Below are 18,285 nucleotides of genomic sequence, written 5' to 3'. Positions count from 1 at the left end.
GCCGCAGGGGGCGCTCGCGCTCCTCCAGGGCAGCCCGGCAGGGAAACCGAGCCGCTCCGTGCGGCCAGGACGACGGTGTAGCCCCCGCTTTGGTTTTTGGTTTTTGGTTTTTATTACGGGGGGGGGGGGGGGGACTGAGGCAGGAGGTCGGGGAGTCGGCCTCGGGGCTCAGAACTCGGGAACCAGTGGCCGACGGGAACACTTTCTGCGTCCGACCTCTCGGGGCTGCGACGAGGGGGCCGGCCAGGGGCCCCGGGGTGCGGGGAAAGGTACAGTACCGGTAGGAAGCAGGGGCTCCAACGGGGTAAAAGCATGCTCCATGCCGGGCTGCGGGGCTCGGCCTTAAGGAAACAGAAACGCCGCGTTAGAAGCCGCCCCCGCTCTTAACTAAGCGCGCGCCGACTCTCCGGAACGCCGGCCGCTTCCGGGCGGAGCTGCCCCCACCGGGAGGCGGAGGCGGAGGCGGAGGCGGACCCGCTCGGCGGGGAGGAGCCACGACCGGGGGCGCGACGCCCGGGGGCCGCCCCTCCTCCCGCCCCGCGCGCACCGCCAGCATCCGGGGACCGCGGAGCCCCGCCCCCCGCGCGCCCAGGACGCGCCCAGGACGCGGGCGGCTCGCCGAGCGGAGGCCGCACTTACACAGCGGCGGGTGGAGCCGGCGGCGAGCGGAGCGCGATCGACCGCTCCGAGCTCAGCTGAGGAGCCTCGGCGGCGCGCGGCAGACGCTCGCAGGCTTCAGGAACGGCGCGCGAGGCGGCCCCGCCCCCTTCCGGAGCGGCGCGCCCCCGCCGCGCACGCGCACGCGCTCCCGCCCCCGCCGCGCTGAGGCGTCCCGCCCGCCCGCCCGCCCGCCCGCTTCGTCCGGCTTCGTGCCGCCCGGGCTCTCTGGTGGACCGCTGCCCTCCGCGGCGCTCAGCCCGGCTTCGCCGCCTAGCACACTTGCCGTCCCCCCGGGGCGCGTGCTCCCGGGCCCCTCCCCGCTCCCCCTGCTTCCCCCGCCTGCCTGCTGCATCCTTGCCCAGCCCGCCTGCGCCAGCCCAGCCCCTGCTCCCTCCCTGGTGCACCGAATCAGGAAAAGTTGTCGGAAAGTAGTGAAAGGGAAACCTCCCTAACGTGGACCGCTCGCCTGCCAGTTAGAGGAAGGACTGATTAGAGACCCCAACGGGAGAAGCTTCCAGAAGAAGGAAGCAACAGGCCCCAACGGGACAAGATGTTGGTGGCGTCCTTGAGCAACCCCTGCAAACCGGGCCAATGAGAAACCCTCATCACCCTGAACCTTGCTTTTCTGCAACTATCCCTTCAAAGCAGCCTCCTTCTAGCTGAAATAATGGGGTCCTCCCGTTTGTTGGACTTGCCTAGGGTCTTGCCGTAGCTTGCAGGTCCTGAATTGCAGTGCCTTGCCATTCCCGAGGAAATGCATTGGGCTGACAACATAACTTGCTGTTTTATCTTCCAGGTCAATCAAGTTTTTTGAGTTTTTTTGTTGTTGTTTTGTTTTAAGATTTATTTGTTTGAGAGAAACCACAGCATGAAAGCATGGGGAGGGGCAGAAGGAGAGAGAGAGAGAGAGAGAATCCTCAAGCAGATGCCCCACTGAGCTTAAGAAGAACTGGGGGCTTATCCCAGGACCCTGAGAGCTGAAATCAAGGATTGGACGCTTAACAGCCTGAGCCACCCAGGTGCCCCAAGGTCAGTCAAGCTTTAGACGGAAGAAATTTTAAGCTACCCAAACAAATTTTAAGCAACCCAACAAATGAGGTTGCATTTGTTCCTTAACACTCCCAGGATGGAGAGCTCATTCTGTTGCCATGCAGCCTTTTCCAAAATTGAGCAACCCTAATCACCAGAAAATTTCTTAAGGTAAGCAAAAATCCCCTCCCTGTATCTGTCATTGTTCCCCCCCCCCCCCACCTCCCAGGAATACCACATGTTAGAGGGATCCCTGGTGCTCATAATCATCCTAAATGTACTGAAGAGAGCACAAAGCAAGATAGAGTCACTCATGTCAGTGACCTATTTTAAGCAGTGATTTTTGCAGCCAAGGATGTTGTCGCAAAGACCAGATATTATGGAAAATAGTACAAGCTGAGGATACCCAGGACTCATAATCAGCAAACCCAAAGGAGATCTGTGAAGGCTCAAGTCTGATTAAACTTTAAGAAGTGAGGACCTTTGCAAGAAACTGTCAGACTTTCTAGATAATGATCCTTTCACCACTGATCACATCAAAAAGGCACTTGCCAACAAAGGCTCGGCCCTATGGATCTCTGAACAGAGATTCTCCATGGCTTGAACATAACAAGCAGCACATGCCAAGGGGCTCGCTCTGACTGGAGTGAGTCCTTATCTCAACTGCACACTCCCAGACAGACTTTGATTTTGGTTCATTAACTTCCTACCCCTTATTGTAGCTTGTTTGTTGGGTGACTTTGTTGTCTTAGCTTTGCTTAGGTATGATATATGGGAAGCTAAGGTAAACGTGGCAAAAAGTCATTGAGTTTGAAATCCTGAAACTGCTTTACAATTATGTCAACCTTGCTTTATGACTAAATAAAGCTGACACTGTGGAAAGACAGGACTCATGTGTGCACCTCCACAGCATGCTTGTGACAACTACCTAGGCTTTACCTTTTCTAGGCTAAGCTGAATTTTCTCAAGGTTCTAATGTGATGTGATTTTTAGACTTGACCACCCTAGTTCCAATCTCTATATTTAATGTCGCTCATAAATCATGGCTCCAAGATCTAGTGAGAACTGCACATCTCTCAAGCACACAAAAGCTCCTGGAGACCTCTGTGAGACTAACACACCTGACCAACTTCCAATATGGCTTCTAGTTGCACCAGGCCTGTTGCTTGGTTGACCCCAGTGCTGTTCCTCTCACCCCCATAAAATGCCTGCCTGAGAAAGCTTGTCAACAAAAAATCCTGGAATATGTGGATTTGGTCAAAGGCAAGGAAAGGTTGTATTATCATGCAGTTTGCAAACAGGGAAATGCAACCTTCAGCTACAAACTAAGAGGATGCTCTGAAAGGGAAGAATTAGGCAAAACACTCAAATTTTGTGCTTTTTATGGAACCTGGTCAGACTTAAGTCCCCAACTACTAGTTTCAAGAGCAGAATGGCAAGCAGGATACAGTTTGATAATTTCTGGTGGCAGTTTCAGGATGTGGCAGCCCTTGGAGAGCATGACACAAAGTGTTGCAGGAGTCTTTTTGCAAATTTTGCTGAATTTTGTGCAAGCTTGTCACTTGAGGCTGGGTGACTGGTTTCATTCTTCATGGTCATTCTGCCTGTTTAAATTGTTAGCGTTTCCTCCCGTGACATCAGGGAACCCATCCTGTCTGTTAGGTATTACTTTCGAATTATTGGAGTCCTTTGTTCCCATCTTCACAGCTGCCAAAATTAGTGTTTGTTCTAGCCAACACCTGATGATAGGCCCTGACCTCTCAAAGGGCTTACAATTGAGACATGTATCTCTAACAACTCAGAAGTACTTATTTCTCTCTCTTAATGCACTCTCTCTTTCTAGCACCTGAAACCCTTTCTTTGGAATATAATCAGCAGGAAGGATAGAGCTTCTGTTTCCCAGTCTCTACGGGGGGATAGAATCCCTACTTCTGGACAGCAGAGCTGTCCTAATCACACTGACGCTGACTTACCCTGTGTCATTCTTCGTTCTCTGACCCTACTAGGTCCTCATCTTCTCCCTCCCTTATTCCCCCTTTAACACATCCAAATCACTTCTGCACAAATCAGAATGGAGCTCAGCTGTTTCTTCTACTATTGGTAGTTCCTAAATGAAATGTTTTAACTGCTTTAATATCTGACCGTTTATCTCACAATACCCAGGGTTCATCAATCCAGTTATAGAAGAGTACGCTATTGTCTATATTCCTTCATTTTTTTAGCTACCAGATAAATAGAATTTCCAGGTGTTTTTCCTATTTGCCTCTTAAGCCAAATGTACACGTTATCTCATACACAGTTTCAAACCAAACTGCTAATTAAATACCATGAATGTGCAATCATAGTTGAGGCACACAGGCCATTTCAACTATGTCACCTACTAGCTGTGGGACATTGAAACTTCAGTTTCCTCAGGTATAAGAGAGAAACAATGTTGCCTACTTAGGAAGAGTTCTTTAGAGATCAAGTGATAGATAAGCACCTGGCCCGGTGCTAGCACATATCGATTTGCAGCAAATATTTATCCTGCTCCATGAATATGGTACTCCATGTACATCTTGATGACATCACTGTTTATAACTGTAGCATACACCTTTGCAAAGTTTTTATGCATAACCTAGACCCAAGTGCCTCCCAAAATTGTTAAGAAGAAAATTGAAATACTTAACTAGAATAAATTTCAAAAGTCCACATATTTAAAGATGCTACCAGTGAAACTAGAAAGACAACAAACTGGAGGTGAAGGGAGAATATTTGCATATATAACAGACAAGTGGTTGTTCTATCTAGATCTTATGAAGAACTATAAATCCATCAGTAAAAGGTAAACAAAACAATATGGGCAGCCCGGGTTGCTCAGAGGTTTAGCGCTGCCTTCCGCCCAGGGTGTGATGCTGGAGACCCGGGATGGAGTCCCACATCAGGCTCCCTGCATGGAGCCTGTTTCTCCCTCTGCCTGTGTCTCTGCCTTTCTCTCTCTCTCTGTATGTCTCTCATGAATAAAATAAATAAAATCTTAGGGGAAAAAAAGGTAAATAAAAGAATAAAATAATGACCAAGGATATATACAGGAAAGTTACAGAAAATATTCAAATGGCAAATAAACATGTGAAAAACACAACTGTTGACACAAAATGAATAAACCTTTTAGAATTTCTAAAAGAAAGGAGATTAATTTGAGCCCAAGTCAGGGCAGCTGCCCTGGATACACAATCTTTACACGAGACTTCTCTGGCAAAGGAACATTTGCTATGGGGTTATATACATTTTTTAACATAAAAAGTTACAAATCATTAGACAAAGGACATATCAGAAAGTTGTAGACTGGGGGGTCCCTGGGTGGCTCAGCGGTTTAGCACCTGCCTTAAGCCTGGGGCATGATTCTGGAGTCCCAGGATCGGGTCCCAGGACCGAGTCCCACGTCGGGCTCCCTGCATGGAGCCTGCTTCTTCCTCTGCCTGTGTCTCTGCCTGCCTCTCTCTCTCTCTCTCTCTCATCTCTCATGAATAAATAAAATCTTAAAAAAAAAAAAAGAAAGAAAAGAAAGTTGTAGACCTTATCGTAAGTTTCTAGTATATGCAGGGCTATAGGACTTGAACCTTACAGGAACCAGGTAAGTTTCTTCCTTTTTCTTAATTTTTATGTTCAAAATGCTTTCTTAAGGCTTTAACAAAGCAGATGTACAATGCATGCCTGGGATGCAGATAGAACCCATGCTTTGGGGTTCTGCAGACTCATTTTGACCTTAGTAAATGTTAAAATATAATTTCTGTGGGAGCGCAGGAATAAGGCCCACAAACGATAAAAGTTGAACATTTCCTTTATCATAACATTGGTAGCATTTGGAAAAGCCAATTTGAACAGTGAGATAAATTTATCAGATTGCAAACATTTATTTATTTTTTTAAAAAATATGTAATTAATTATTTTATTCATTCATTCATGAGAGAGACAGAGAGGCAGAGTCACAGGCACAGGCAGAGGGAGAAGCAGGCTCCCTGTAGGGAGCCCCAATGCAGGAGTGGATCCCAGGATCCTGGGATCGCGCCCTGAGCCAAAGGTAGATGCTCAACCACTGAGCCACCCATGTGTCTCCAGATTGCAAACTTTTAAATAATAAAACAAATTTACATTTATTGAACAATTATTTTGTTATAGTCATTGTGCTAAGGTCTTTTATATCTTAATTCATTACCCTAAAATACAGGCTCCAACACAACAAGGACCGAATTTTAATAGTTCACCTTTGCATCCTCATACTCTAGCTGAGTTGCTGGCAAAGAGCAAGCCATCGATGAGTACTAACTGAATGCTCATAATGTACTTGTTTGCAAAAGCCTGAGATGCCCCTTCTCCAGTTCTTCTCACAGCTGGCTCATTCATCAAGACTTGGTATAGATCTTTCTTCCCCAGTCACTCCTTCTCTCATCTAGGATTGTTTTCTTGCATAGCTATCCTCACAATCTGTAGTTGTTTAACTTACCTGTTTATTTCTTTATCATTTGTCTTCTACTAGCTCCCTAAGAGTTGGAACCATATCTGTTTTGTTCATTGCTATTCTCCAGCCAACAGGATACCACACCCATAACAGAGACTCAATAAAGATTTGTCAAATGGATTAATAAAGAGTGGTGACAAGGGAATAGAAAATTATATCGTACCAGGAATTTTTTTTAAATAAGCAAAATCAATATGCCGTCACGTGGAAAAATACTCATGACAGAGTAAATTTTTTAAATGCAAATGGCAGAACAATCCCACTTATATTTTAAAATGCATTTGGATATCCATAGAAAGAAAAAAGTGATCTCTGAGGGACACCTGGGTGGCTCAGTTGGTTAAACGTCTGCCTTCAGTTCAGGTCGTGATCGCAGGGTCCTGGGATTGAGCCCCATGTCAGGCTTCCTGCTCAGTGGAGAGCCTGCTTTTCCCTCTCGCTCTACCCTTCCCTCTCACTCCGGCTCACTCCCTCTAGTGCTCTCTCTCTCTCTCAAATAAAGAAATAAATCTTTAAAAAAAAAGTGATCTCTGAGAAAAAGAGATAAAGTACATAGGAGACCTCAGGCTGAGGGAAATATAACTTTTGATTTCATATTTTGTATTTTATGTATTAATATTTTGCAGCATATTAAAAAAATTAAGTTTGTAAAAATGTATATAAAAGAAAATTAATGAGTCATTCTTCTATTTTTTATGAGTCATTATTCTTAATCACTGGCATGTTCGGGGCTTCCAAAGAAGACACCACACATACAAACATGGTACAATTTTCAGAGTAGAGATTCCATCGCTTCAACCAAATTTTCAATGGATTCTAACAAAGAATTCCTGTTAGTAGCAGGTTATGTGGTTTTCTCCAGGACACAAAGATGGCTCTTTATCTTCCTTCCCAATTATCTTCCACTCTGCCCTCATTTTCTTGAGCTGATAAAGTTCAAAATATATGGTATATTGTTCCAAAAGATTCTATAATAAAAATTTTCTGCAGTGCAGTAACTTCTGAAAACACAGCACACTATTACTAAACTCCTTTGAGAATTATAACACATTATCCATCTTTAAACATCTCATGAAGACCAGGAAAAGCTGTTTATCTCCAAACACAGAATGTCTCAAAGACACTGGAACAAGTAACACTTTTTTCTTGGCACATCTTTTAAAGTCTTGCAGAACAGTGTGGCTCCACACAACTGGTGGGGGAAAATCTATAGGAGGCTATGAGCCAAGGTGCCAACTCCCCTCTGCTGCAACAGTTATTCTTTCTACAGCTGCCTGGAGTGGTCTTGGAGTTTCCATCTCTAGGCAGCTTCCATCAGCTCATCTACATCTACTCTCAACTTCAAAATGCATACCTGTTCTGAGCTCACTATGACAGCTCATGCAGCATTTCTAACTACCTTCGGGATGTTTCCACTTAAATATTTGACCATTACCTCTGATTCAAGTGGCTAAACTGAAATCATTTATTGCTCCTCCCAGAGTCTCTCCGTTTCTTTCTCCAACACCCTGATTCTTCTGGATTCCTTGATAAATAACTTTAATTTGCCTTAAAAAATATTTATTTATTTATTTTGAGCGAGAACAAGAATGAGAGAGAGGAGAGGAGGGGCAGAGGGGGAGAGAGAGAATCTCAAGCAGATACCCTCCTGAGTGCAAAGTCCTATGCAGGGCTTAATCTCTCCACCTTGAGATCATGACCTGAGCCAAAATCAAGAGGCCACTCAACCAACTGAGCCACCTAGACACCCCAATTTGCCTTTTCTTTCAGTCCATAAATCCAGCCAGTTGCCTATTTCATTCTTTTGATCACTTATTCCAACCTGTTAAGGTCAATTTGGATCCAGGTTCTATCATGCTTGTCATTTTGGCTCATCCATCAATAAAAATGCTTATTGTTTTAAGACCTATCTAAAGTATAATATCTCAAAAGTCTTCCTTGATATTCACTCAAATCCCTCACAATCATTTTGCTTATAATTTCATTACGTTTTTATGCTTCTTTTATATAGCCTTGCCACAGTCTGATATAGTATGGTTCATTTAGTTTTTAAAAAGATATTTTATTTATTTATTCCTGAGAGACACACACACAGAGAGAGAGAGACAGAGGCAGAGACACAGGCAAAGGGAGAAGCAGGCTCCATGCAGGGAGCCCGAGGTGGGCCTCCACCGGGGACTCTGGGGTCACAACTTGGGCCAAAGGCAACGCTAAACCACTGAGGTACCCGGGCTGCCCGATATGGTTCATTTTAAATGTATGCCACCTTGTGTGTCCAAGAAGGCTGCCTGAGCTCCAGCCTTCACCTTATACATTTCAAGTACTAGGAAGGAAGAAGGGCAAAGAAGATACATTGTCTGCCTTATAAAAAGATGCGAAAGACAAAATGCACCAGACAATTAAGGAGATAATTTTCAGGCTATTGTAATAATGAGCATATCTTAGATCCTAAGATCCAGGTGTCATCACAGTGTAATTTTGCCTTTGATTTCTAGGGAGACATAGATAAGTCTTAGGTGGGATGATGTAGGCCTGGGACCTTTTTGCAATTAGGGGAAATCTCAGTCAGCTGAACAGGAAATGCTTATCTCTGTGTTTAGCTCTTTCCCTGCAAAGACTTCTAATATCAGCTAATCATTCATGAGACAAAGAATGAAATGTTGGATACATCTGAAACCAATGTGTTATGTAGTCAATTCTATCTCAAAAAACAGGGACTTGCAGGAACTGTGGCCTCCTCAGGGGTTTAGATAAACACAAAGAAATCATCTGAGAGCCTTATGGGAGTCTTATCTAAGTCTTATGAGGAGAGAAATGAAGTAATCCTTTTCCTGGAACACAAAAAGGTAGTGGGGAGGTGTTCAGCAAACAAGAAGGTGAGGGAATTTCTTAGTCATCATCGTCTTACTGGAGCACAGGCTCAGGTGAAGTTCAACATCCTTAGAGGCTTCCTGCAAGTCTCACACAATACTTTGGTCAAATCTGGTTGGCCAGCATTTAATCATGTGGCCGGTCTAGCTTTAGGGGAGGCTGGAAAATGCAGTCTTTTCAGTGGGGTGCAATAGAGCTGATAAAAATGGGTACTATTGTGGGGATCCCTGGGTGGCTCAGTGGTTTAGCACCTGCTGTCAGCCCAGGGCTTGATCCTGGAGTCCCAGGATCAAGTCCCACATCAGGATCCCTGCATGGAGCCTGCTTCTCCCTCTGTCTGTGTCTCTCATGAATAAATAAATGAAATCTTTAAAAAAAAAAAAAATGACAGGTACTATTGCTAAACAGAGAAAGATCTAACGTTGAGAGCAAGCTAGCCATCCCTGGATGTGACTTATCCAGACCCCATAATAACCACTGTCTGTTTTTCCTCTTCTACCTACCTGCTTATCTATACTCTGGTGCCCACAGAGTAGCCAAAATTCTTCTAAACTGTAAAACAGATCATGTCCCTGCTTGCTTAAAACTCATCAGTTGATTTAAGAATAAAATCCAAACTGAAAAGGCCCTGAATAATCTGGCCTTTGCTTATCTGCAATTTATCTTCTAGCATTTCTTCCCCTTACATATGAAGATCCTGCCAAACTTGTTCCTGTCATGATTTTTATGCAGAGCAAGTCCTTTCTATTTCATTTTCCTTCTGGAATGTTTGCCTTCCTGTCCTGCCAAATTCTTCACATAATTGCCCCATTTCAAGCTCAAATGTCACCTCTTCAAAGAGCCTTTGATTTTCCTATCTAAAATTACTTCCCCCAATTACTCTCTTAGCTCATGGTTTTTCTTCTTTAGAACACTCCTTCATTTGTTTATTGACCTTGTTTTCCATGAAAAGGCAGGGACTTGGCCTAATCTGTTTACTGCTATATTCTCAGGGCCAAAAACAGTATATGGTGCATAGTAAGCTCTCTCTCTGCCTCTCTCCCTCCCCATCTTTCTCGATCTCTCTCTCTCTTTCTCTCTCTCTCTATATATATATATGCATTATTGTGTGTATGTATATATACACATAATTTATATATGTATAATTTCATATATGTACAATTCATACATATCATATATACATAATATGTATGTGTGTATATACATATATTTGTGTAGGATTTATTAACCACAAAAAGATTGGCATATCAGTAAAAAATGTCTATTATGCCATAGAATAAGTATGAGCTAGACATATTATTTATTTAACCAATGGATAATACTTAAATGCATAAAAGGCTTTAGGAAAACCTGGCCACTCCATGAACTCCCAGGCATGTTGGAAGCCACTTGCATAAAAGAAAACATTCTTGTTTCAGGAATTAATAATCTGGCTTTCAGTAGTGAAAGGGAACAAACTCTTACCTTGTCTCAAACACCATTATATTTGTGAAAGAGCAATAAGTTTCTGTCGAGTTAAGCCATTGTTATCTAGTTCCCCCACTCTGTCAACCTTTGGTTATACACTATCCAACCTTAGTCTGAATTGACACATCACCTAAGAAATGATGACTGTCCTATAGTGATCGCAGTAGAGAAGCACAAAAGTACAGGGATTTGGGATGTATTTTGGGGTAAGAATCAGCTCTTCCTGGTCATGCATCAAACATGTGGTATGAGAGATTTGAGTCCTGCAGTTTTGGCTTTTGCAATGAGGTATATGGTAATTTTATTTACTGAGATGCAGGAGGACTCCTGGAGGGGGAGGGAAATGAATTTAAAAGGGATGATACAAATGTACTGAATAGCTGTATAAATGTGGGCAACGACAAAACTTCACCTGTTTCCTCTTTAGGATCACCAGCTGCGCCTGAGAATTAAATTAACGTAACACAGATTAACAGGGGACCAGCATACAGAGTTATTTAATAGAAGTTTTATGTAACATAGGAGCCCTCATAAGTAAATGAAAACCCAAAGAAGTGGTAAAATCCAAATGCCTTCAAACTAGGTTAAACAAAGAAAGACAATGTGGAAAAGTAAGTAAAATGTATTGAGGAGGCTAACAGAAGATAAACTCTTTTAACAAGGTCCCTTTGTACAGAATCCTCTCTGCCTCCACTCTGGGTCTCTGGTGGTAAGAATGTTTCTTTCCAGGGGATCCCTGGGTGGCGCAGCGCCCAGCGCCATCCCTGGGTGGCGGTTTGGCGCCTGCCTTTGGCCCAGGACGCGATCCTGGAGACCGGGGATCTGAATCCCACATCGGGCTCCTGGTGCATGGAGCCTGCTTCTCCCTCTGCCTGTTGTGTCTCTGCCTCTCTCTCTCTCTCTCTGTATGACTATCATAAATAAAAAAAATGTTTAAAGAAAAAAAAAAAAGAATGTTTCTTTCCTCCCAATACAGAGGGCAGCTTTCACCAGGGAGTTTTATCTCTTGCTTTCAGGAAGACAAAGAGAGGTCAGAGTTCACTTCTTGAACCTGCTGGTTTTCAAGTGCTTTTCATTCAAAATATTCCTTATGCACAGTGGCATATTTTGCACGTCATAGCCTGCCACTATTCAGTATTTAAAAGCCTTACCCTATAAATCATAGTCTTGATGATTACGTGTTTTTCTATCAATAAATTATAGAATTTTGGAGGCCTGCAAAAAAAAAAAATGTTGAAAACTTATCCTGTTTTCAGTAAAAGATTTTGTTCTAAATAGTAAGACATACATGTTCTTAATTGAAAAGACTCATTATCACTAAAAAGAAAAAAAATCTCCAAATAAATCTAATAAAAATAATGCAATACCTTTCCAAAATCCCAACAAGATTTTTATGGAATTTTACAAACTGGTTTGTAAGTATGTCAGAAAAGGAATAACTTGTTTTGTTTTGTTTTGTTTTGTTTTGTTTGAGGAGGGGCAGGGAGAGAGGGAGAGAAAGAATCTGAAGCAGCGCTGAGCCAGATGAAGGGTGGGGACTGATCTCACAACCCTGAGATTGTGACCTGAGCCGAAATCAAGAGTTGGATGCTTTACTGACTGAGCCATCCAGACACCCTAATAACTCTTTTTTTAAAGAAGGTCAATAGGAAGAGACTTTTATGAGTAGGTAAAGAAAAATACGTGTCATCACAATAATTTTTAAAAGGTAGCACAATGGTCAGATGCCTAAGTGGCTCCGATTCTTGATCTCAGCTCAGGTCTTGATCTCAGGGTCATGAGTTCAAGCTCTGTGTTGGGCTTCACACTGAGTGTGGAGCCTAGTTTTAAAAAAGATAATAAAAAAATAGAAAATAAAAAGGTAGCATGAGCATAGAAACAGATACTCTGATAAAACAAAGCAGAGTTCAGAAACACGTGTGGGAATTTAGTTTATGACAAAGGTGACAATTTACATTAGACAAAAAATATAGCGATATAGTTAATAACTATCTTGTTAAATAAGTATCTTTGATGCAATTATCTATACATGGAAATGAATAAAAATAAAATTCTATTTCATACCATAGATAAATTTCTAATAAAAAGCTAAATATAAAGGTCAAGTCTTTTTTGAGTAAAGATTTTAAAAAATAATATTTATATCATGAAGGTCTTCCTCAGTAACTCATAAAACTCAGAAGTCAACTCAGATTTGACTAAGAGATTTCAAGCTTCTATAAAGACAAAAACAATCTACAGAGATAAAACAGTACATAGGGAAGAAATATATACAGCATAAAATCAGGCAAAAACCTACTGGCCCGAACAAAAAAAGAGCTTCTGCAAATCAGTAAGAAAAAAGAAAGCAGTTCATGGAAGGAAAAAAAAAATGCCAATAAATACACTAAAGATGCCCAACTCTCTAATAATTATGGAAATCCAGACAAAAACAATAAAACTTGTAAAATTAAAGGATGGAAAAGACGAATAATATCTAGTGTTAAAGAGGACTTGGGGAAATAGGCATTTTCATACACATTTACATTTTGTAAGTGGGTAATTCCTTTTCTGATAGTGAATTTGATCATTTCTATCATTATTTTAAATGCACGTACTTTGTGATCCAGCTCTCCAAAACTCTGCCTGAGAATAGTACTTGCATACCTTTTGATGAAATATGCACACAGATATTACTGTTGCATAGTTTAAAATGGCAAAAAGTTAAAAGTGTCCAAAATAGAGGAATGATTGAATATATTAATTTAAATAATACACTACAATCTGATGCAGTGATTAAATGAAATGAAGCAGATAACCATATTCTATAGAAATTGACAAACTGATTTTGCAGTACATATGGAATTACAAAGGACACAGAATAGCCAAAACAATCTTTAAAAAGAAAAATAAAGTAGGAGAAAATATCTCCAAAAAAGGCAAGGTACAGAATAAAATGAAGAACAATACTTTTCAGACTGTAATGTTCTTAAGATTCACATGAGGAGCTTGTTTAAAAATGAAGGTTTTGGGGGCCACACTCCCAGAAATCCTGGCAATCCAGGTGATTTGGATGTATTTACAACCATCCTTCAGAAGCAGCATCCCAAATTCATGCTTTATTTTTTCAATGGTTAAATATATCTGCATACTTCAGGTAATAGAGGTAGCCTACTTAAACAGCATTTATGTATGTATATTATATACTCATATGTACTTCTCTGTATATTTTTATACTTCTCTGTACATATTATAGTACATATTATATACTTCTCTGTGTTTATTTTTCGGTGACTACTGCCAGCTGTGCTCTGTTTAAAACCACAGAACCCACCCTTTGCCCGTCTCTATCTCCTGGTGAATATGAGTCTCATTTAGGACATCACTCCAATTCATAATTTTTTGGTCACTCTTAGTATTAAAATAAGTACATTTTAATTAAGCATTAAATTAATATGTTTTAATTATATATAGCACATAGTATTATAGTATTTTTAGTATATTTTAATTAAGTATTAAATACGTATATTTTAATACTAAAATTCAATATAAGACTAAAGACTGGATATTAAAATAGGCTCAGTTATTAAAATTCTGGGCTATTCCACTGTAAAACTTAGATCTCATATTTGATTAAAAACTTTCTTCCTCTCCCATCTCCCAGATGAAGACTTGTGAGGTTAGCAATTTTGAATGCAGGAGAAAAGCATCCTCCTCTCTCACAACTTGCCCTTTGGGAGTAACACTCACTCAGGAGCACGAAGAGGGAAAAAGTAGACAGATTGTCAAGATGATATTGCCGCCTCTTTTTCATTGGTTATCATAGGCTTTTGACTGCTTGCAAATATCAGTGGGAACTGAAGGTGATGTTATCACATTACATCAATAAAGGAATCATGATGCATTGATAAAGGAATCAATTCAAAACAGTTTCTACAGGCATAGCCTAGTACCACACACTGCAGAGACACTCCTCTCCCGCTGCCCCAACACCCCAATTCTCCCCTCCCCCACTGCTGGCCCACAGCCTATGATCCCTCACTTCACCTATTTATAATCTGTGCCTATTTGTACACAGAGGATCCATTGTCTGTACTTCTCAGGAAGTACACAACAACACAATGATATCCTCAACGTCAGGCCATACCATATCACCACATGGTTTGGTTTGGGTTTCTCAGGAGCAGAACCTAAGACAGGGATTTGGGGTGTAACTACAGTTGACCCTTTGACAATATGAGGTTGAACTACATGGATCACTTATGTGTGGATTTTGTTTTTATAAACATATTATAGTACTGTAAATGCATTTTCTCATGATTTTCTTAACATTTTCTTTTCTCTAGCTTGCTTTATCATAAGAGTATAGTATTTAATATATATAACATAAAAAATACGTGAGAATCAACATTTATGCTATTGGCAAGGCTTCCATTCAATGGTAGGCTATTAGTAATTAAGATTTTAGGGAGTCAAAAGTTATATCTGGATTTTCAACTACATGGGAGGTTGGCATCCATAACCCCCACAGTATTTGGGGGTCAAATATGGCTTACTTGGAGGTACAGAAGCACTTATCAAGAGGTGAGTTATTAAAGAAGGGACTACAAGAAGATATCTAGGTATCCAGGTATCTAAACTAGGTATCTCTATCAGACATTGGAGCTACATCCTATTGGGAGTGCTGGGAAACAGATACTTCAGGGTTGTGCCACTTATGGGATATCTATACATCAACTGTTATATATCAATTGTTTCCTGTTAGTATACAGAATATAATTTATTTTTTAAATTGGTCTTGTGTCCTGTGATCTTGTTAAATTTACTTATTGGTCATTTAACTCTTTTCTAGATTTTTTAGAATTTACAGCTCATGTGTGCAAATTTGATTATTTTGTCTACAATACAGTTTTATTTCTTCCTTTTCAATCTGTATGTCTTTTATTTATCTTTATTTTTGGCTTTATTGCAGTGGATAGGGCCTCCAGTATAATTTCAAAAGGAATAGACATCCTTCCCTTGCTTCAAATCTTAGGCATAGATCATTCAGTCTTTTATTATTAATTATAAGGTTATGTGTAGGTTTTTCATAGATGTGCTTTATTAGGGTGAGGGATTTCCCTTCTCTTCCTTAGTTTGCTGAGATTTTTCACTCTAAATGAGCTAATTTTGTGAAATATCTTTTTTCTCCCCACTGGTTAAGATTATATAATTATATGATTACATGATACAAGATTACAATTATATGGTTTTCCTACTTAATTCAGTTAATATGACAATCACTTTGCTTGATATTAAAATGTCAAATCAATCTTAACTCCATTAATTGGTTATGTTGTATCATCCTTTGTGTATATTATTAGATTTAATTTGCTCATATTTTGTTAAAGATTTTGCATCTATGATCATGAGGAAATAGAAGTTAATGTTATTCCTTTCCTGTAAGATCTTTGGTTTTGGTGAGGGCCCTTAGCTGTGCTGCCTTAGGAGAGGGATGATGTGGGTAAAGTCAAGCTGTTCCTCTTACCAATCCAAATTCATGTGTCCAAATTTGTTTGTTTGTTTGCTCTAATGGCGTGCTGGATCCTGTCCTCTGGAAACCTGTGCTTCTACAAATGCTCTCTCAGATGTGAGTGATTAGCTAAGACAGTGTTTTCCAGGGGCTTCCAGATCATAGCTGAGTGAGGCTGGAGCTGGTTCATGAATGGCTGGCTGCAGAGTCCACAACTGCTGCTGGGGTCTGTCTACCTGTTACTCTATGCATGGGTAGGCAAGATTCCTCCTGGATTCCTTGTTATATGGTGCTGGAATCCCACAGCTCCCTCAAGGGCATTTTTGTCTGTGGATAGATGCTGAATTTTTGTTCAGAGAGAAGTACAAATATGATGGACATCTTATACCACCATGATACTGACATCACTAAGAAATTTCATTTCAGGTATTGTAATTTTTCAATGCTAGAAGTTCTGTTTTATTTTAAAACAGATATTTAAAAATTTTTTTAAAATATCTTCCATATTCCTATAAAGTCTTGAGTATAATTATAATAGCTTTTTAAGAGTCTTTATCTGCTAATATCATCATCTCTGCCATTTGGGGATCTTTCTGTAGCCTTCCCCCCAACCCTGGGTATGGGTCAAGCAATTCAGCTTCTTTACATATCTAGCAATTTTTGGTTAGATGCTTGACATTATGATTTTTGTATAGTTGAGTGAATTTTGTTTTCTTTCTTTAGAGATCTTGAACTTTGTTTTGGCAGACAGTTAAGTTACTTTAAGTTACTTTCATCCTCCTGAGAGTTGTCTTCAGCCTTTGTTAGAATACGTCTTTGGCACTGCAGTCTTTACTCTAAGACAATTGAGTCTCAGTACTAAGGCATGACTCTTTTGAGGTCTCTAGTGAATTCCCTGTGTATTTAACAGGTTTGTCCTTCTCTGGCTAATAGGAATTCCAATATCTCCCAACCCTGTTTGAAGTGTAGGAAGTTTGGGGCAGCCCGGGTGGCTCAGCAGTTTAGCACTGCCTTCAGCCCAGGGCCTGATCCTGGAGACCTGGGATCGAGTCCCACGTCGGGCTCCCTGCATGGAGCCTGCTTCTCCCTCTGCCTGTGTCTCTGCCTCTCTCTCTTTCTCTCTCTATCTCTCTATTTCTCTCTCTGTGTGCCTCTCATGAATAAATAAATACAATCTTTTTAAAAAAATGAAGTCTGGGAAGTTTTTAGTTTATAGTTTTCTAGATGTTGTTTTTGGCTGGTCTTGTAGAGTTCGTACTTAATGCATGACCAGAAATTAATTCAAAGACTTGAAGTGATTTCTTTCTTATTTTTTTTTTTTTTTGACTTGAAGTGATTTCTATGCAGATCTCTCAAGCTTTTTTTTTTGCATGGTTCCTTAGTACTTTTCCCTGTAAATCTCAGCCATCTTAACCTCCCCAAATTTTGAAACTGTCTTTTCATCTCAGTGAGGCAGTTGTTTTTACTTATTTTGTTTTGTTTTCTATCTATGCTGTAATGTGGAAATTGGTTTCGAATAAAAAGCTGAAATAATCATAGGGTTCATCTTATTTGTTTCTCTTCTTTCAGGCATCACATTTCTGCTGTTTCATATATTTTATGCAGTTTTCTGGTTGTTTATGCAGACAGCAGATCTTATGCCACATACTTCTATAGGGGAGGACGTTCTTTTCATCAAGTTGAAAATTAAAACTTAAATCCCAAAAACTTCTTTGGAAGTTCTGTGCCCATTATGGACAGTTTTTTACTGTTGATCCACAGGATAGAATGGGTTATCGATTTCATTACTTTCCCTCTTACAAGCCATTACCTATAGAACTATTCTTTTAGGCATCTTGCTTTGAAATTCAATTATTCCTGAGTTCAGATCTTTTTTGGTTAGATGTCTCTAGAAAATAAATCTTTTATTTTCTATTTGGAGAGTCTAACAATTCTCTTTTCAATATTTATATATTTATTTATTTATTTATTCATTTATTTTTGCTACTCAACCATATTCTGAAGGTATTTTCTCTTAATTTTTTGATATTTTCAAAATTGTTTTTTTCATTTATTCTCAAATCCAACTGATGTTTTATTCACACCATTATGTCCTGTTATGATATTTATTATTTCTTTCACTTTTTCAGTTATTGTAAGCTTATTTTAAGTCCTTTTCAGATTGTTAAATCACTTGTAATTTTTAAGTCTTAATTTTCCTAGTGGCTCTATCTACCGACTCTTTCACCTTGTTATTTGTTTCTTTTTTTTTTAAATTTTTTTTTTAATT

At 40.4% G+C, this 18,285-nt stretch overlaps 1 protein-coding gene and 1 long non-coding RNA gene across 13 annotated transcripts in view; one reads left to right on the top strand and one right to left on the bottom strand.

Moving 5' to 3' along the window:
- The window catches only part of TPK1 (thiamin pyrophosphokinase 1), a 332,218-nt gene extending 331,706 nt beyond the window's left edge, over nt 1–512 (bottom strand). Inside the window, exon 1 of one of the 5 annotated variants that reach the window (XM_025434004.3) lies at nt 279–512. Coding sequence is in view for 4 of the 5 variants with exons in the window: in XM_025434002.3 (XP_025289787.1) it covers nt 279–321 (43 nt within the window). In the remaining variant the exon portion in view is untranslated. The remainder of the gene's footprint in view (nt 1–278) is intronic. The other 4 variants (XM_025434002.3, XM_035699734.2, XM_035699735.2 and 1 more) reach the window with 4 other exon arrangements.
- A 326-nt stretch (nt 513–838) lies between these two features.
- Nucleotides 839–18,285, top strand: part of LOC112650939 (uncharacterized) — a 115,626-nt gene continuing 98,179 nt past the window's right edge. For 2 of the 8 annotated variants that reach the window (XR_007402818.1, XR_004805708.2), the window contains exon 1: nt 846–1,860. This is a non-coding gene — a long non-coding RNA (uncharacterized LOC112650939). Of the gene's footprint in view, nt 1,861–2,038; nt 2,579–18,285 lie in introns of those variants that run through there. The other 6 variants (XR_007402819.1, XR_003130529.3, XR_003130530.3 and 3 more) reach the window with 5 other exon arrangements.

The sequence above is a fragment of the Canis lupus genome, chromosome 16, assembly GCF_003254725.2.
Source record: "Canis lupus dingo isolate Sandy chromosome 16, ASM325472v2, whole genome shotgun sequence".
NCBI lineage: Eukaryota > Metazoa > Chordata > Mammalia > Carnivora > Canidae > Canis > Canis lupus.
Note: the sequence above shows the minus strand (reverse complement) of the source record. Positions and strands in the feature narration are given on the sequence as shown.